The sequence below is a fragment of the Cucurbita pepo genome, chromosome 2 (assembly GCF_057944985.1).
Source record: "Cucurbita pepo subsp. pepo isolate OVF chromosome 2, ASM5794498v1, whole genome shotgun sequence".
NCBI lineage: Eukaryota > Viridiplantae > Streptophyta > Magnoliopsida > Cucurbitales > Cucurbitaceae > Cucurbita > Cucurbita pepo.
The window spans coordinates 13045707-13066461 of NC_141799.1; the positions used below are offsets into that span (position 1 = coordinate 13045707).

Genomic DNA, 20755 nt, shown 5'->3' on the forward strand with positions numbered 1-20755 from the left:
TCAATCTTGTATCATTTATGATTTTTATTTTTTTATTTTTACAAATTTTGGGCAATTTATTATTATTATTATTATTATTATTATTATTATTATTATTATTTTGTTTTTGTTGAGTAATTTGTTAATATATGTGGTCTAAAATATATAAATTCTATGAATTTTTTTTATATGAAAATGATATAAAAGATTTTTTTATGTAAAATTTATGGACTATATGAATCTTAAATAAATAAATAAATAAATTAAAAACATGTGATTCCTATTTTTGAATAGTAAAATTAATAATATTAATTTGGGAGATGAAAATAGAATTAATTTATGAGGCATGAGATAATTGACTTGGTTGAAAAAGAAAAATGCACGTAGATTTTGTAATTTTTTTTAACTATATATTTATAAATTATTAATTTTATTATTGAAATTTTTTAATAAGATATATATTTGATCCATAAAATTTGAGTTTCGCAATATTCGAATTTTTGAATTTTTAAATTAGACAAATTTATTTATGAGATTTGTAATTTTGGTTCCATCTTAAATCATGTATAAAAAATTATTATAAAATAATTATTTGATAAAAGTTTTAAAAAAAATAATTTTAATAAAAAAATTGTACAAGATTATGAGAAATATATAGATAAATTTTAAATTGGTAAATGATTAGAAAAGGTGACAATTTTTATGAAAACCGATTATAAGAATAATTTGTATAATGATAAGCTTAATAAATTAAATTATTCTAAAACGATGTTAATGGTGTTGTTTTTTTAAAGTTAAATTAATAAAAATATCTATAAATTTTATATTATTAATAATACATTTAATCGAAATTTAAAAAATATTATTATCGCTAGTTTAAGACATTATTACTTTATTTCAAAAATATTATTAAATTTTAAATTTTAACTATTTAAAATTTTTTAAAATAATATTAATTCTTATCGTCAATTGGATAAATACTTTCTATCGATACTTTATAAATTATCTCTAAACTTTTTAACATTATTTTTAAAAGTTATGAGTATTATTTAAGTGTGTTAATGGGAGAATTTTTTTTTTTTTTTTTGAAAATTTTAAAATAGTTTAAAATATACTTTTGACTTTTTAAAAAAATTTAAAAGTATTAATAAAACTTTTAGAAATTAAAGTGCTTTTTTAAAAAAAATAAAATATTATTCGTTTTCATCCAAAAATGAATAGGAAAAATATTTTAAATTTTTTTCTGTTTAAAGATATTTTTTAGATTTTTTTTTTAAGTTTTAGGGTATTATTGAAAGTTGGAGATATTTTTTAAATAAAGTAAAAAATTGAAAGATATTTATATTAATATAATTTTCTTTAAAAAAATATTAATGACATGTACAATACAGGTGGCAACCTGGCATCAGTACCATACACTTGTTTGTTGCACGTGCGCACGTGTTCAGGATACTGCCCCTCCCAGGTCTTTGCTTCAGAGAACTCGTTCGCAACACGTCACTACTCACTTTAACAGCTTTACGTAACTTAGTGGACACGTGGACCGCTGAGATTCATCCACGTACTTCTTTACATTAGGGATGCGTGACGGTCGGTGTGTACGTGGAAGAAAATGATTGGGTAAATATTCGGAAAATTTTGACGGCGGTGATGGTGGGGAACTTGTTTCTTTTTTCTGTCCATTTTGACCTTCAAAGTTCAAATATTTTATTTTCTAAAATAAAAATATTATTTATATATATATATATATATATATATATATATATATATATATATTTTAAATAATTGATACTTATAATTGAGATCGTATAATAGAATCCGTGATAGCTCAAGCCTACCGCAAGTAGATATTATCCGCATAGTTTTAAAACATAGAGGTTTCCACACTGTTATAAGCAATAGTTTTAAAACATGTCTAATAGATACGATCATCAATGATGGTAAGAGAGAATGAGATGACAATGTCACGATGAAGATCATGGAAGAGAAAGAAAATGGGAGGAGATGCAATTCACGGCATCGGCTCGTTTTTAATAAATAAGTTGAATTTTATGTGTCGAGTGGAAAGTGCAATGTTTTCACGTTTATTAAAGGTTTATAGCTAAAAGAAGTAAGGTTGGGAATGATATTTGAATGCAAAGACAAGGTGATATTGGCTTTTGAAACAACCAAAAGAAAGGAAAGCTTTTTTTTTTCGTTTAAGAGGTGGGCTTTCGGTGTCAACACGTGCTACGTTCCTTATAAAAAGAAGATTAAAATTTATTATTATATGGTTCTTGGTCGAAAGCATTTCACTTTATATCCAATAATCGGCGTGATGTTCAAATCTATATCGAGTGATTATTTATATTTATTTTTAGTTTTAAAATTTAGTTAAGATAATAAAGTGTATAGAAACATGTCTAATACATAATGTATCTAATCATTACAGATCAAAACTTAGGTTAAAAGGAAAAGATATTTTTTTTTTGATTGAGTATCCGAATTGTTCTTTACAAGTTACGGTATGGAGGTGTGGTGTGATAATAATGCAAAAGAGTATATTATATAAAAGATTAGATCTTGATGAGGTAAAGGTTGGGGTAAAGGACACATGTAAAGAGAAATGGGAAAAGATATATGATCAAAGTGTGGCTATTTTATTGCTCAATGTGGAAGCCATTTATGGGATTAGAGTGGAAACATACTAAACCACTCAACTTTTCTTTACAAAAATCTTAACTATCATATCCATGGATGATTCATTTGAGCTAAGTTTGATCTTTTTTTTTCTAATCGGTTGTACTTGAATATGTGAGGTTTGAATAAAGAAAGGTACTCGAATGAATCGAGACTACATTCATGAGTGTGATCAAAAAAAAAAAAAAGAGTAATTGAGAAAGACTTAAAAGATTTGAAATTACTATCTATACCTATAAAATCTTCAAAATTAGTTGCGTTCGCTTCAAACAATTTGATATTAGATAACTTTAGATAACTTTTTGAGCTTAATGACTCACCCATTAACAAAAATACTCATCTTATCCAATTTAAATATATATATATATATATATATATTGCCAATTTTGTGATGCCCTACATTGATTTAGAAGAATGTGGAAACCTTCCCTAGTAGATGCGTTTTAAAGCTTTGAGGGGAAGTCCAAGAAGGAAAACCCAAAGAAGATAATATCTGCTAATAGTGGGCCTAGGCGTAGGTATATATATTTTAGCTCGTTATACTACATTTGGGCAAGGCCCGGCCCAACAATTCTTTTTTTATCCCGCGCAATTTCTTCTAGGGTGACAGCTCAGAATCCAGGTGGGATGGTGGAAACAAGCCACGTAGATCCACGTATATTGCAGCATCACCAGATTCTGACACGTGCATGTCCAAGAACACCTACCTGTTACTCGTATCCACTACAGAATTTTTAGTCACCCGCAAGTTTTAAAAAAAATTCTCATCTTTCCTTAAAAACTTCTCAGATTCAGAGGAATCCGATGGAGGGATACCGGACGCCGGAGCGACAGGAGTTTCGAATTCAGCCGGCAAAGGTGCCACCGCCGCCGCCGAGGAAAAAGGCGGTTGCGGCGGTGAAGAAGCGGGAGGCTCCAGCGAATGGATATTTTCAACTGCCTGACGATCTTGAAGGATATTTTTTGGTGGTTCCTACAGTGGCCGGGGGCGGTGATCTGAGTGGTGGCTAGGCTAGCGTCTGCGCGTGATTGGCATAGGACTCTAGTAAAGTTCTTCAGTATTTTGTATATTTTCTTCGTCCAATTAGCACTAAAAGAACAATATTATGGTACCAATGTAAATACATGGGGAGGGTCGAAAAAACCCCATTTTTGAGCAATGCTATTAAAAACTTACTAGTTCAACTATTTTTTCCTGTAAAGAATTTGATGAGTAGCTCCAACTAGTTCACTAAATGTTTATTGGACTTGAATCTTATTACGACAACACAAAACTCGTGTCTCTGCGAGTCTGCGAAGTGGTAACACAATGTATCAAGTCTGACATTAGAAGAGGGTTAAAAAACTTGGATCTCTTAAGTGATAAGATAAGACGGCTAGAAATACGATGCATAGAGTTTGATATCATCTAGAGAAATACGATGCATAGGGTTTGATACCATCTAGAAATATGATGCATAAGAGTTTGATATCATCTAGAAATACGATGTAAATACGATGCATAGAGTTTGATATCAACGATGCGTAATTGACAATAATGTATATGGTTTGATATTAGGAGAGGATTATAAACTATGCATAGAGTTGGATATTAGGAGAGGGCTAGAAACTTGGATCATGAAGTGCCAAAAATATTGATTTCTTGTCCTCCAAAAACACTCGTAAAACTCTTTTTTGTTAAGCTTCAACAATACTCTCAAAATAACTTTATTGAAAACAACATTAAAATGGTGAACAACTTTAGGTTCCTCAATGATACTACTTGGATCCTTTCCAATTCGAACTTATTCTCTAGAATCCCTTTACAAAGTATACTTGTTGCTTGAGATAATCAAGGAGCAATGAGAACATCTAAGAGCATCTAACGATATCTGCATCTAACGATACTTAAAGATAGATACAAATCCAAGAGATAATCATTCTAGTTTACTTAAAGATAGATACAAATCCAAGAGATAATCATTCTAGTTCATTGCTCTCCAAAAGAGACTAGATTAATTTTATCTAAATGGTAAGAAATATTAAATTTCGGTGGAGAGAGCTTTTAATGTTCAAGTTAAAAAACAATATCAATAGTAAAATAAGCAACTTTACTAATCTTTCCATCCATTTAAATTCTTTTGACTTTAAAGTTCATTCTTTTCTTCACTTATAGCACTAATAACTCGTCTTTCCAAGTAATTTTAAGACATTTTCTTTTCAAACAATGGCATAATGCACCGATAATGCATCTCCAAACCCACATTCACTTAGCTTTTCCAAAAGTCATTACCCAACCTTCAATCTTGCAGTTCTGATATGAGGTTTTCTTAAGTTCTCCCTCTTTTAGTAACAACACATGCAGTTTTGATTTCAAAAAAGAAAAAAAAAAATGGACATAAATTTAGAATGAAATCAGAATCAGAGGTATAAAATAAAGAAAAAGATAAAATATTGATAGGAGTACAAAAGTAGGAGGGAAAACAAAATCCCACCCCTCCATTTTCTATCCCTTCCAAATATTAACCTCACATGATTGCATGTGGGACACTCAAAAACCCCACTTTCTGAGTCCCACATGATTAATAATGTAAGCAATTTGTTAAACAATATTAATATTAATATTCAACTGCAGGGAGAAGATGGAGAGAGCTGTTGCATTTTGTGTTTTATCTGTAAAACCACAATCACATGTGATCATTTCTTGGACCCACCAACTACTTTTGTTTGACCATTTAATCAAACTCTAGTTTATATATATGTCTCCCCTCCTAATGCTTAATATTCTTCTAACCCACTCAACTTCAGCATCACCAGCACCGTATTTGTTTAAGTTTCTTTGAAAATGGTGTTTCTTTCTTTCCACTTTTGCCTCTTAAAGTGCTTGCTTTTTTGGGATATGAAATTCACTAGATACAATCAAAGGCACACCCCTGAGTGAAAGAAGGCATAATCCAAGTAGATATTATCTATTTTGACCCGTTACGTATCGCCATCAGCCTCACGATTTTAAAACATATGTACTAAGGAGAGGTTTTCACACCTTATAAGGAATGTTTCGTTTCTCTCTCCAACCGATGTGCGATTCTCACAATCCACCCTCTTTAGGAGCCCAACGTCCTCACTGGCACATTGCCCGATATTTAGCTCTAATACCATTTGTAACAGCCCAAACCCACCGCTAACAGATATTATCTGCTTTGGCCTGTTACACGGTCTTAAAATGTGTATACTAGGGAGAGTTTTCCACTCTTATAAGGAATGTTTTGTTCCCTTCTCCAACCGATTTGGGATCTTATAATCCACCCCACTTAGGGGCCTAGCGTCTTCCCTGGCACACCGCCTAGTGTCTGCCTTTGATACCATTTGTAATAGTCTAAGCCTACCACCAGTAGATATTGTCCGTTTTGACCCGTTACGTATCGTAGTCAGTCTCACGATTTTAAAACGCGTCTACTAGGGAAAAGTTTCTAAACCTTTATAAGAAATGTTTCGTTCTATTCTCCGAACGATACGAGATCTCATACTTGAAGGGAGGGAGGGAGAAAATGATGCAAGTGTAGCTGAAAGGACTGGGGGAAAGAAAAGGTTGAGTCATAGATCCCTTCTCTTCTAATAAGAACAAAAATAGGCAAATAATTGCATGTTCCCCACCTTTTGAAAATGTGGAGGAAAAAGGATAAAGGAAAAAGAAAAGGGCAAAGCCCTTATTCGGCCTATACTTACCATTTCAAAGAAAAGAAAAAAGGGAAAACAAAAAAAGAATTTGTGTTGTTTTGTTTTGAAAAGCATTTGATCTATTTGTAGAATTTGAGGTGAGTTGAGACACATACCTCACACGTCATAAACAGCTAGCAAATTGTGTCCTTTCCACTTCCCCCGATTGAATGGATGCCTTTGTTTGTCTCTCTTTGTTCTTTCTCTAAGACACACACACAGAACAGAGAAGAATGTGAAGACAGAGAGAGAGGAGAATCATGTATAATAGAGCAGCAGCAATGCACACAAACAAGTGAGTGTAATGCAAAGAAAACGATAGATCTTCACGGTACAAAAAGCATCAAATTACCAAATTTTACAGAGAGAAAAGGGAAAGAGCATCAGTTTTAAACACATGCCCATGTCTGCAAAATCAAATATTAATCACCAAATGGGCACAAACTCCGCCACCATGACCCACAAATAAAAAGCCCACAATGGCTTAATTGGGAGTAGAAGATGATCATTGATCAGTCTCTACCACTCTCATTTCCAATAAATTCACAGCTCCTCTCGAATCTCAATCATGTGCTCTTTAAGTAGTACATCATAATACCCCACTAGAATCCCACTCTTCTTCTGCATCTCTTTCTAGCATTTCAAACCAACTATCACTCTCACAGGCATTTTCACAAACACCTTGCCTGCATCCCCATCTCACCTCGCATTAAATGGACGAGAATTGGAATCTATCAAAGAAGGAAGGTTCAGGAAGTAGTTACCAGTCTTCTACGAATCCCAAGTCGTCGTTTACAAGGAGTGGTTCCACCACCAAATCACCATTACTGCGATGTTCTTCACAGAGAACCTTCCCAGCTTCCACTTCCAAGACCCCCAACGATCTCCCTCGAAGTTACTCGCAGAAGAGCTCTTCTTCAGCAGGACGTAAGTACAGCAGCTTAGCTAAGGAACAGAAGGCCCGATTCTACATCATGAGACGCTGCGTGGCGATGCTCGTTTGTTGGCACAAACATGGCGATTCGTAAGAAAGGGTATGAAAACACAAAATGAAGAAAGATCTGTTACCCTTTTTCAGTAGCTTCCGAAATTTGATTTCGTTCCCTTCTTCTTGCGAATTGGATCTTGAGATCCCTTCATAAAATTGATGTAAATTTTTCTGCAACCCCCATCGAGAAGAAGGTGGGACTTCATTTTTCTTCGATTCAATTAGATCCAATCTGTAATTACATTGATGAGTTTGATGAACTTAACGCAATCCCACATCGATTATAGCAGATCGATCCCCTCCTCCTCCTGAACTTCTTATGAGATTTTTGTTTTCTTTTTCCTAATCTATTATTTATATTGTTCTAAATCTTTGTTCCTTTTCCTCTCGTATTTAGATTATATCAATTCTCGCAATTGAAACTTTTAACTTTGATTTATATATTACTTTCGGTATAATTAGATTAAATTGAAACTAAAGCTAAGAGATATAAATCAAAATAATATTATGTAATATTGTTTACCCTAAATTTTTAAATTAATCGTCCGGAAAGCAAACTAAATTCTACATTAGTTAGATAAAGGAAATATCACGAGCATTCATGAAGAGTCGTTGTCCTTACCAAATGATTCGAGGGTTATGACCTAACTTAGGCAAGTGGTTGGAATCCTTCCGCATCAAACGACGAAATTGACGAGTCTAGATCAAAGGAAGACTCGAGAGAATAAATCAAACCCCGAACAATATTCTACTATCATGAAGATAATCGATAATAGTATAATATTTTTTTAATTATCTCATTCCTTCTTGAACGCTCGTATCGATCTTTTTATCTCGAGGGATAAATTAACCTCAAACTAAGTAAGAGATCTCTTTGTACAACAATGCACGGACCTCCTTTCATATCTATTGCAATTGAGATTATATCGAGTTTATAACACGTTATCAGAGCAAGAGATCATTGTTTTCCACGTTCGTTTGGTGAAACAGATCCTCTCGAACGTGGACCAAGAACGTTCTGAGTAGGCTTGGATTGATATGGTGTTTGTTTAGCAGAATCAAGCAGAGGAAATGTGATTTTCATGCCCAAATTTTGACATCCTTATATACAAAACTTCCAGCAATCAAGCTACATAATAACTAGCAGACACAAGAGTTCATAATGGATATAAATATTATAGACTTCTAAGTCTTCTATGGCTATTGTAATACCTCCTGTCCTGGCACGTTACGCGACTACCCAACACGACAACCCGTCGATGATCCGTCCCTTCCACCCTTGTAACATCCATGCTCCATCCTGATCCACTGCAAAGTCCTGATGGTATTCTGTGTTCACTATCTTCTCCACATTCTTCAGCAGTTCTTGGTCTAATGGCACTTGCTTGAACCCGGCCCTAGTGTTTCTTACTTGCCATTGCTTGTATGTCTCTGGCCTTTCGACTCTTTCGAGCCCCTCACACGCTATAACATTCATGATATCTCTTCCTAAGATTTCCCGTTCGCATAGATACCTCTGTGGATTATCTCGAGGCACGGTCGCCTCGTACATGTCGAATAACGATGAGTAGTAAAAGAGTGCCTCCTTAAACCTTGTGTTGAAGAATGGAGTGTTGAATGAACCATTGGTGACTTCATGAATGAACAGATCTGGGTTGATTTTCCTGATCAACTTTAGAACCTTGTCCCTTGGACTGTTTGCAACGACGGTTTCGTCGGGTACGTTCTTCATTCGGAACATACAAGTCACAATAGTCAGTTCGTCTCTATCGACATTAAGATCCTCATACTTGACAGTTTCCCATTTCTGAGCCAAGACCTTGTGTTCAAATGGCACATTGAATCTTTTGCAGTAATGTGCAAGGCGACGTCCAGTCTGCTCGACACGTTCAGCGGGGCGGAAGCCTGGCTGAGGAAGCTCAATCCCTGTGATTCTCAGCTTGGGAGGTCCACCAGGTCTGTTGGAGAGCCGCTGAATCAAGCAAGGCCATTGAAGACCATATAATATACCAAAATCAACAATATGCAGCCTTGTTACATTCTCAGCTAGCTTCAGAATCGTTCTATTGGCATAGAAATATGACATCCGCCGAAAGGGGCATGCCTTGATGAACATCTGATAAGTTTTCAAGATATCAGCAGCAGAGGTTTCATTGCTTGCAAACGGCATATACAGCGGCGTCCCGGCCGCAAGCCGAGTCTCGAGGCCCTTAGCAAAGAAATAAGCTAATCTTTGGTTTCCATCCCCTGATGGATTAGAATGGTGCCTGATTTGATTAAGCAGCTCATTAGCAGTCCTCTGATCATAATTTGAAACAGCTTGAGCACATTGAATCAACAATGTCCATAAATCCACAACTTCCACACAACTCTCTTGCTTCCTAGATCGATTCTTCTTACCTTTCGTTTTCTTTCTCGATTTCTTACTCGATTCGTTCTCCGACGATTCGTCCGAACCCCATGATGGGGACTGCCGGCTCTCACCCCTACATAGCAAGAGTTCATCAAACAACTCAGACAATGAACTATCATCAGCAAAAGTAGCAGATTGTTTAGTACTTCTCAACTCCTCATCACTGTCTTCCCTTTGATGATTCTTCTTTTCTCTAAACAACCCATTTGGAAGGGTGGATCTAGCATCACCCACAGCAGCAAGCCAAGAAAAATCAACAGCCCTAGAAGGAACAGAAGCAGATGAATCATTATCCAAGTCAATGGTTCCAAATTTACCATTAACAGGAAGAAATTTGCTAGCCTCCACAGCTCCTTGCCTAAAATGGAAAATATATTGCATCCCAAACAAGGAATCTTGACTCAAAAGAGGTTTATCAGAAGGGGGAAAAACAGAGGAATCTCCATTAAAAGATTCAGATTCATCTTCAGCCTTAAAAAAACCCAAATCAGAGCTAAAATTCTGAGTAGAATCGCCAAGGCCGATTGGAGAAGGAGGATACTTCTTACCAAGAACATCATAAAAAGATTTCTCAGCAGCTTGAAGAGCCAAACAGTCAATAAGCATACAGGGCTTAGTTTTGAGATCTTCCTCTTCGTCCATCAGCATCTCCGTGATGTACTTCAGCATCGTATTAGAGGTGTCGTGACAATCCGGTGAGTTACCCTCCGTGCTCGACGGCGACAGCGACGGCGATGTCGACGACGACGACGACGACGAATGATGATGAAGAGGGTCGAAGATTTCTCGGTTGACGTTGAAGAACCCATTTGAGAGATGAGGGTTGTAGTGAAAATTATTCCATGAATTGGGGAAATCGTCGAGGAGATTGTCCATAAAATTAAAAGGGTTTGATGAACAAGATGAGAATTGAAGAACCCAGAAAATAAAAAAGAAAATAAAAGGGAAGAAATCCAAAGAGGAGTCGGTGGAAATTCAGGAAGTATGAACACAGAGTCGGATTTTGATACTATTTAAGAGTCAAGCGGCCAAGTGTCGGATCATTTCGGCGACGATGGTTCTAGGAAGGCGTTGCCTTGACCATACAAAATTTAATAAATAAATAAATAAATAAATAATTTCTTTTTCTTAAAATCAAAAAAGAAAAAAGAAAAAAATTGTTATTGGTCAAAACCAAATGAATTAAATAATGGCCAACACGATTTTTGGTTTTTTATTTATTTATTTATTATTATTTAAATTATTTAATTATGATCGTTTCTTGATACCCAAGATGTGTTGACCAACGGAAAATAGAAATAAAAAAAGGAAAAAAAAAAAGTCATCAAATTAAGAATTTTTATTTTCTTAATTTCCAATTTAAAAAATTATTTGTGAATTAAGAAACTAATTTTTGGAAAATTATTCAAAATAAATATTATTTTCCCTTTTTTGTTGTCATTATTTGATTTTTAATTGGGAAGATAATATAACACATGGATGGAAATTAATTATTGAATTATTTAATAATAATGGATGGAATTCTCAAAATAATAATTAATAAAATAATGATGGATCAAATTCTTAGTAATATAAAACATTTTAAAGTTTATTATTATTATTATTATTTAATGATTAAATTTGACACGTGATGATGTCGACATTTCGTGAGTTGATATGATTAAGGGATCAAATAAAAAAATGTATATTTTATTAATAGAAATAGTATACTCACGATTGCTCTCATTCAGATGTGGTCTCGGTTCATTCATGTTGTTGTCTTTTACATAGTCACTATAAGTTTTGGAAGGAAGTCATAAATACCTTTTTGACGAACGACAAGATAATATTTTGTTTTTTCTTTGGACCTGATTTGAAAAGGGACCATCAAAACTATGACGAATAGATACAAAAGTACACGACACGAAACATTAATTAAAAAATTAACTTTGATTACACGAACTTTTTGTCGAAATGCGTGCGTAGCTGTGTTGAAATTTGAAAAGATTAATGATAAATTAATATAATTTTTAGGCATCGAACGGCTAACCCTATGTTTATAATAAATATGATTTCATCTATAATCTTTATTAGTTTTTTGTATTAATGTCTTAAAATAATAAACGCAATTAATGTAAATTAAATTTTATGTAACAATATAAGTATTAAATTAATATAGTGGTTATTTTATGGAATTTAGAATCTTAGGAAGATGCTTATCTAGATTCTCTAGATTCAGGGCGGCGCAATGCTGGTACAAGTCACGTGCATCTAAAGTCTGTTCATCCTTTCCAAAAAAATGCTATTTTATATTTTTGGCTTTAAATAAAAGAAATAAAATATATTTTTTCAACAATAAATTAATATGAATTTAATTATAACCTTTGCAATAGCTGATTTTTTTTTTTTTTTAATAATCTCTAATAAATTTTAATAAATATTATCTGGCACATCTGTTAAATACGGAATTCAAAAAATTTATTTTAAGAATTTATTATAAATTTTATTTTAATTAACTTTTTTTTACTTAACTTTCTCGCTGGGAAAATAAACGGGAACAAGTTAGTCCACTTGCTAATTAGCTTGATCAAGTTAGGTCTTATCAATTTGACTTCTTTTTGTTGGTAAATCGTTATCGTCTCTCGTTAAATAATTACTGAAGTGAAAGTAGCTTTCTCGTTAGTTTGTTATCCGTAAAAGTATTTAAAAAGTTTATTTAGGATTTAGGAAAGGGAAATAAATGAAATAAATAAAAATTAAATGGAATTGCGTGTGAGGTTTGTCGTTTGTGACATGACTTTTTTTTTATAAACCAGTCGGCTTTATGTGTGACAATGATATCAGCACCAACCCTGTGACTCACCCGCCTTCACTTTACTAATTTCGTTAATAATTAAAAAAAAAAAAAAAATTCTTTAATTTTGTTTTAGATGAGAAAATATGACAGATAAAACCAATAATAATAATAATAATAATAATAATTTCATTTTCTAATAGGAATTTAGAAAAATTTTGGAAAAATAGTGTTGACCTAACATTTAAATTAGGGCTTCTTTGATTTTTTTTCTTTTTTTTTTTTTCGGATTAGGACGAAAAAAAATAAGTTGAACCACAATCACAGGATCAGGACTCGTTGGGTGTATGCCTCGTGTAAGGCCAATTAGGGAACTTGAGCTTTGACTCAAGTTTTTTTACTCGACACTAATTTTTTCACGTTTCTTTTGTGTTAGATTTTTGTTATTCTTGATTTTTTAAGTTTTTCATAACTTCACTCGTAAACCTAACTTTCTTTTTTTTTTTTTTTTTTTGAGTTAAGATTCACGATTTGAAATTAATATTATAAACTAATGGTATGGAGTTTAAGTTAAAATATATTTTTCTATTTTTAATTATCATTTTCTTCGGACATTTTTATTTAATTTTATGATATATATATATATATAATTCTACTCAACCCAAATAGGAAAGTGGTTGAGTTCTCAAATTATAATAACATTATAAAAATTAAAGAAAACTAGTTATTAATTATATTTAGCTTTACCATATAAATGAAATTTAAATTTGGTAACATTTTTGTATTCAAATTTTATCCACTTATTTTACATGCAATATATTTAAAAAATATATGGGCTAAATGGACACTTATATATATATATATATATATATATATATATATATATATATTAAAGTATTATCTAGTAATTTTTGTTATTATATGTTTAATATATATGTTTTATATTCATAGAAAAACGAGTTTTTATTTTTTATTTATTATACACGTAGAAAAACGAGTATGAAAATGACGCTTCCAATAATATTATATCATGTGAGGCTAAAATGTGTTGACCATAATACAGAATTTTATTAATTAATTTTTTTTTTTTATAAAAAAAAAATGAGTAATTTATACTCATGATCCAAATAAATAAATCAACACTTCTTATTATAGCAATTTTATGATTTTCTGTTCATATTGGATTTTTTAAAAATAAATTAAGATATTGGTGGATTTTTTTCAAATTTTTTTAATTACTTTTTGGAACTATATTTTAAATAATATTATCTACCAATAATATCAAAACTTGATTCAGCATGTGATGTTCTCACCAACATGATTAGGTTATCTACTCTATTCGAATCCTTCCAACATGTTTTGTCTTTAAATCAGATACATTTCAGTATAGAATTACTTCATGCACACCACGTGAACATTTTTAAACATTTTAAAAAAATTGAATGATATTAATGAAAATTTTTAAAGTTTCATTATATTTTGAAAATAAATTAGAATTTTTTTTTATTTTTTTATTTTGATAAATTAAAAATTTTAAAGATATTTTTATTAATTTAATATATTTATTTCAAATATTTTTTCTAGCAACCATATATATATATTTATTTATTTATTTTTAAGTATTATTATTGATTTAATTGTCTTTTTCTTCTTTATCATTGGCCAATCATCATACCCCAATAAATGAATGGCTGTGGTCCACACGTCTTAATATTAATTTTGATTTTCTGAAAACTAAAAAGGATTGATTTTTAAATTAATTAATATATGTAAATTAAATTGTTTAATGGATTAATTTGTTTTATTTAACATCTCAATTTACTTTAATATATTATTGTTCTTTTAATAAAATGCATTGATTTGATGCAATACATTAGCTATTAAAACTATTAATTCATTACTTAATAATATATATATATTTAGTTACTGAGAGTTAATCCATTTAGAAGTTGGCATGAATTTCATTTTTTATTTCTTTGTTAGGTGACATAGATTCTTATTAAAATTTCAGCCAACATCGAGATCTATATTTGATAGACCAAAAACATTAAAAAAATTTGTAATAGTTCAATTCCACTATTAGCAGAGTTTCTTTTCAAATTCTCTCAAGATTTTAAAACGCGTCTTTTCAGCTTTTCTTTTCAGACTTCTACCCTCCTTGAGGGTCTAACGTCCTAGCTGATACACCACCCGAAATCTGGCTCTGATACTATTTATAAGTCCAATTTCACTGCTAGCAGATATTATCTTTTTTGAGTTTTTCCTTTCAGGTCTTTCCTCAAGATTTTAAAACGTGTCGAAATGGAAATGTTTCGCACTCTTTTAAAAAATGTTTCTTTTCTTTAATCAATATAAAATCTAGTAATATCAAATTAAACAATTTAAAATAAGTATTCAAAGAATAACAATAAAAAACATGTTAGAACATAAAGACACTTTGGATAGGTAAAATAAAAGATATTTTGCAAGTTTCTAGGAATCATAATTTAGATTTGAAGTTTCAATCATTAAGATATATTTAACATTTTACTTTTTGAAATAAGAATTTTACTTTTTGAAGTAATTTCAATAAGAATTTTAAAAGATTGACGTGATTAATAAAAGAAACTCGTTTAGTGTGGTTGCTATGTCCGACAAGTTTCAATGCTTAGATCATACAATATCGAGCTAAACTAGACTAGTGCTACATATATTAATAGTAGACTGATTATCGGGTATACCTTCGTGAAGGCCTCGTGTGGGGATTCTTCCATCAAACTACGAGTATGCAAGAAATCGAGAAAAGTAAAAGAACTAGATCGAATTAGGTTACGAAATCGAATGGAAATGAAACGAATTCCGTTAGCAAGCTCTTATTCCAACAATGATTTATACAAGTTGTGAAGAACAGCCTCTCTCCCTGCATGAATGAAGGAAAAGAACCAATCTTTGGACAGACCCACCAAATATTACACCAAAATATAACACTCCATTGCTTCATCATATCATATCACCACCCTTTCCTCAACTTTAATTTTTACAACACCTTTCTTGTAACCCAACCCCCCCACCCCAAAAAGAAGGAAAAAAGAATAGTCACAACGACCATATATATATATATATATGCTATATGTTATTATATATAACCAACCAACCAACTCAAAGGAGAAACCTCTCGGGCTGGCGCTTCAGCTGGTACTTAGCTTGCTGCTTCGACCAGTACGCGTGTGCGGTCAAGACTCGGTCCAAAAGCTCCTGTGGCACGGGCTCTCCCCGTCTTTGCTGTGGGGATATTCTCGCTGTGTGCACCAGTGTTTTCCATTTGTCCTGAATCCACACAGCCAAATCACTCCATTTTCAATACTTTTGATTCATATATAAACATCCAAGCACCAACCAGGGTGACAGAGACCAACTATGTATTTTGCTTATGGTTACAGATTTGGCACTACATGTGTTCTTGTAAGTCGAGACCCGAGTTGTGAACTAAATAAGAAAGAAAGTGAATCGAACTCGATTAGTTCGAAATGAAGAAGAGGTTCTGTACCTTCAGATCCACATAAGTTCTATGCTTTGCGTTGTCAAATGCGCGGAGTTTAACGTCTCGCCACCTACAGAATAACAGATATTAGCCGCCACCTCGGCAAGAGTCGATTTGCGAAAGCTATTATGTGTAAATGTTTTCACTGTTGATCACAAATCTGCAAATGACGAGTTTGTTACATCACTTCTACTTCGATATGCACGTGAAATATATACCTTCCTGTACCAAGTTTCTCAACAGCTTGAACTAATGCCTCCACTTCAGCGACAGAGAAGGGTCTACGAATTCGCCTCTGTGCAACCTCGGACCGCTTCGATTTTCGATGCATGGGAACCACAGAAATCGCCTCTGCTGTCATTGCTGGTACAGTGACCAGTGCTTTAGAGTCCACCGTGCTTTTGTGATTTGACGTATCGGTCGGAGAGGGGGCTGAATCATGATCACTTTCAATGAAATTGCCTAAAGAGTCTCCATGAGGCTCAGGCAACACATTGCTACTGCCTGGATGATCTGCAGAGGCATCCGGTGAATACCTGAAAATCACACCAGAATGATGATAATGACCCGATTAACAATTTTTTTAGACTATTTTTTACGAAATTCGTGAGCGTCTAGGAGCTCATACACACTTCAACAGTAACTATTCTAGTGGGATAATAGTTAGTTTAGTTGCCAAGAAAATTCGTACGATATTAAATCCTAGATAACTAGCCATCGTAACTTGAAATTGGTTCCCATTGACCACTAAGCTGGCCAACTTGGGGCGGTTCGGTTGCCCTGGTCAAATAAGAAAAAGAAAGAAACAGTGGAGTAGAAACGGTACAGTGACATCCCTTTCCTCGACAAACCCAAAACAAAAAAAAAAAAAAACAACTTTAACGAATGGCATTGATAAGCTTCAACTGCTATCAGCTTTACAATATGGACAACAACTAAAAACACATGTAATGGAACATCGCCACGTTCCATTTACCTGGTTAGTGGTTCCGGGGCATCACATGGAAGAATACATGGAGAATCTTCTTGGCACAACACAAGAGGCGTTCGTGAAGGATTAGGCTCAAGGGCAAATCCCAACGAATCGAGCTGGTTGTCATGAGAGATTCCAGTCTGGAATAAAGTTTTATTGTCATCTCTAACCTTCTTCCCCTGAAGAAGAACACCGACACGTAATCCACCGCCAAGTATAGCCGTCACTGCTTCCATAACGGTCCTCTACAGAACGGTTAAGCAAGATCAGAAACCATGATGCCCAAAAATCACAGATGCATCTATATCTCAGCTAAGCATACAACTACATCATACTGTGTCTATAACCAAGCAACCAATTTACAGTCGACAAATGCGAAGTCTTGAAGTAAATTCGATAAATAATCCATCCATCGTTTTCATACCTTCAATGAACCAACAGTTGCAGTCTCTGCAATTTCAATAAAGAGCTCTGGCACCCTAAAAGATTTTATCCTAATTTTCACTGTAAAAAAGAAAGACAAAAGCCTTCATGTATAATCGCCGTGCCAGTGGCAGAAATAATAAGCCAAGACAAATTCAGTGCAGCAAATCCATTAGACGTTCTCATACCATGAGAATCCTTGGATTGGAAAGATTTGTGATGGCCGGGACCTGATACAGAACACGATCTCCCTGCATAAGAACAACATGAGAGTGCTATTCTAAATGCAGCGAAGGCATCGGTCTAAAGAACGAACCTGAGCTATCCGTCTTGGCAACCTTCCCAGTTGAATCAGAAATGCCCTCTGAGTTAATTCCACCATCAGAATTCGACACTGAGCTACTACAGTCGAAGAATTTCCTCTTTTTAAAAGGAATATTCATTTGAGATTTCTGGGGTCTGCAACTGTCATGAGAGCTCTTACAGCACGACATTGATTTCCAAACGCCATCTAGAACAAAGAAAACAACCTATTTGAAATAGAATCGAAACTAGTGCTTTAGCATAAAACGCCCAACGTAAAAATAATGCAGATTACTGACCAGTCTTAGAAAGCGATTCATCCCTATATCTTGGAACTACTTTCCAAGATTTGGAAGCAGATACTTTCTTTATCCTTCGGTCTCTACTACTAGGTACTGTCCTAAAGGACTTTATTGAGGAGACTGGGTGAGTACACCCAGAAGAGTTTTCGTCATCGTCTCTATCAACTACTTTTACATTATTCTGAGTAGCAAAATAAGAGTTCTGAACAATCTGTTTGTCGTGAGTCATCTTGCCGCAACTAACCGAATTTCCCAACACACGAGCTTTCTGGTCCCAGATAACGGGATCCTCTCTCTTGCATGAGTCATCCCCCCGATCCTGAGTTCTAGTAAGCACCTCTTCAGTTTTATGCAACTCATATTTTACTATAACTTCATTTTTACCATCCAATTCACAGTTATCGGACTCCTTGCTACTGGGGGAGCCTACACGTACTTCGCTAGCTAAACTTCCCATTTCATTGTTGTTCTTGTCGAAATTCGTTACTTCAGAAGTTAATGGCGGCGAATGTTCAACATGCTCATTATGCTGTGGAAAACAATCCTTTGAATCACATTTTTTATCATGACCAGATAAAACAAGCTCTGAGACAAAGCCCTGAGAAGGTTCTACTTTGCACAAACTGTCCACATTCAATTCTTTGTCCACAACCGTGTACCTATCTTTTTCGGTGGATGTATCGATAGTATTAGTAGTAGGACCTTCTGTCCCATGCAACAACTTGTCAGCAACAGTGGCCAACAAATCGAACGCACGCATTTGACTACCTTCAGTGCCCTTTTTACATATACTTCTCTTCTGAAATAAATAGAAAATCATTAAAATCCATCATAATCCAAGGAAACAGATGACAGAGATCTCTAAATTATTTGGAACAAAGACCAAGAATTGTGAAGGACATGTACCCTCGCCGATCTGGTAGCTCGAGGCATTGTTGGCACTTGGTAGTCATGAAACCCATAATCTAACCTCTTCTGAAGCACCATATTTTAGAAGTCATAGCACAAATATGAACAGTACACAGAGATCAACACACTTCAACTTTGTGACTACTTCTCACAAAGTCACAGCACAAAATTAATTCCTGTAAAGGAAAAGAGATGAACAGATTATGAACAGAACAACAAGCCACATAGGGTAACAATAAAAGAACAAGCCCAGAGAAGCCAAAGGATCCAATGCCAAACTCAAACTAGATCTGTTTTACAAGCTAGAGAAATTAAATTGGAAACAACCAATGAAACAAAAGTTCTGAAGCATTTTCTGGCCTCAACATCACAATTCCAAGGCTTATATTGACACAAATCAAGGCCAAAAAAGCACATTCTCGCACATGCACAGACCCAGAACTTGGAATTTCAACAGAGAGACTGACGCTCAAACTAAAACCCAAATTTAAACAAACTTCAGTGATGATGGGATGAAGCAGGGTTAACCGCGAGACGTTCCAGAAAGAGGAAAACCCCATGCAAAACAATATTACTCGAGCATCAGAGATGAGGCATGCAGTCATTATAAATTATGAACTCAACACAGGAAAGATTTTCAGATAGAAAGCCTTTGAGTGGATGATCGAAAACAAAGAAACATAAATCCATGAGAAACGGATGGTTTCCTATATCTATGCAGGAATCTGCAAACAGCTGAAGGTTGATCGGAATTCAAGAACTCGGAACAGAAAATTGGGGAGATTCTCGATCATCCAGGAATTTCTGAAGAGATTTGGCGCAGAATCTGAGATCGAATCTCTCAAAGCAAAAATTTAGCCAGAAAGAAGCAGAAGGAAAGAAGAAATGAGGAATCCACTAAGAAATCCAGAACAACACAAGGAAAATAAAAAAGAGAAACAATAATTATCAAACAAAACGAACGAAAGCAAAACCCCATTTGACTGATCAGATACTAAAAAAGGAACAGAAACCGAAAATTGCAAATAATCGACAATTCTGAAGCAAAATTGGACGTTAAATCTTCCAATTCCTGTCAACAATCCCAAGGTTTTTGTCTAAAAACCAAATGCACTGTTCTGAAAACCCCCATTACAAACGATGAGAAGAGAAGAATTATCGAAACAGAAATGGGTAAAAACCAAAACAAAAAAATGTTATGCTTCACCTGAAGAAACAATCAGCTTCCAAATTTCACCGGAAAATGAAATTCCGGCGAAAACCCCCAGTTGCAAGCAAAAAAAGAGATCCGTAAATCCCACAAGAAATCGGAGAAACAAACGAAGATCGTCTTTGTTTCACCACATTCTCTCGTTTCCTATCCCATAATTTTTCAATTTAATCCTAAAAACTCCAAACGCCAAACCAAAATCAAGTTCTAAAAAAGTTTCTTCGCCGTAAAAATATGAAAAACAAATTTTCTTATTTTCCTTTTATATAAATTTTCAAAAATTCCGATCACCAAAACCCTCTGAAAACCACCAGAGCACATTTGTTTAAACCCCAGCTATCTTATACCATTGACCCTCTTCACCAGACCTATCGGTATGTCCCCATCAGTTTACCGGCTATATCCGGTGACTAAAACCACCTAAAGACCGGTTCTTGTCTACCAGATGAACCCACCATATTGTAAAGCACTTTCAGATTTTGACACGTGGCTCTTCATTAAATCTTGTGGCTGCCGGCGGTCCGCACGATCGAGAAAAACGTTGAGTCACAAAAAGGCTCACTTATTATTATTTATTATTTTTTGGT

At 33.9% G+C, this 20755-nt stretch overlaps 2 protein-coding genes and 1 pseudogene across 3 annotated transcripts; 1 reads left to right on the forward strand and 2 right to left on the reverse strand.

Moving 5' to 3' along the window:
- The first annotated feature begins 6965 nt into the window (after positions 1–6965).
- On the forward strand, positions 6966–7711 carry LOC111787458 (small polypeptide DEVIL 18). The gene has a single exon (XM_023667425.2). The coding sequence runs from the start codon at positions 7068–7070 to the stop codon at positions 7380–7382; it is 315 nt and encodes a 104-aa protein (XP_023523193.1). The 5' UTR covers positions 6966–7067; the 3' UTR covers positions 7383–7711.
- A 708-nt stretch (positions 7712–8419) lies between these two features.
- Positions 8420–10805, reverse strand: LOC111786932 (scarecrow-like protein 30 pseudogene; annotated as a pseudogene).
- Positions 10806–15355: 4550 nt separating this feature from the next.
- LOC111786952 (telomere repeat-binding protein 5) lies at positions 15356–20485 on the reverse strand. 2 transcript variants are annotated; one of them, XM_087121628.1, is made up of 10 exons: positions 20166–20485; positions 18956–19134; positions 18047–18848; positions 17761–17955; positions 17633–17674; positions 17446–17525; positions 17025–17266; positions 16267–16584; positions 16055–16118; positions 15356–15834 (listed from the first exon to the last, which is right to left on the reverse strand). In XM_087121628.1, exons 2-10 carry the CDS (start codon positions 19034–19036, stop codon positions 15667–15669), a joined length of 1992 nt encoding a protein of 663 aa, XP_086977754.1. In that variant the 5' UTR covers positions 19037–19134; positions 20166–20485; the 3' UTR covers positions 15356–15666. The 2 variants fall into 2 exon arrangements, with proteins under 2 accessions (XP_086977754.1, XP_023522907.2); XM_023667139.2 differs by having other exon boundaries at positions 17633–17695.
- Between the last annotated feature and the right edge of the window lie 270 nt (positions 20486–20755).

What these genes read in the sequence shown, in the direction of transcription:
- LOC111787458 (XM_023667425.2), top strand. Translation starts at nt 7,068, where the DNA reads ATGGACGAGAATTGGAATCTATCAAAGAAGGAAGGTTCAGGAAGTAGT.
- LOC111786952 (XM_023667139.2), bottom strand. Translation starts at nt 19,036, where the DNA reads ATGGTGCTTCAGAAGAGGTTAGATTATGGGTTTCATGACTACCAAGTG. An exon ending in TGAATCGCTTTCTAAGACTG is followed by an intron (nt 17,956 to 18,046) that starts GTCAGTAATCTG and finishes TCTTTGTTCTAG; the next exon opens with ATGGCGTTTGGAAATCAATG. An exon ending in GAACTTATGTGGATCTGAAG is followed by an intron (nt 15,835 to 16,054) that starts GTACAGAACCTC and finishes GTGTGGATTCAG; the next exon opens with GACAAATGGAAAACACTGGT.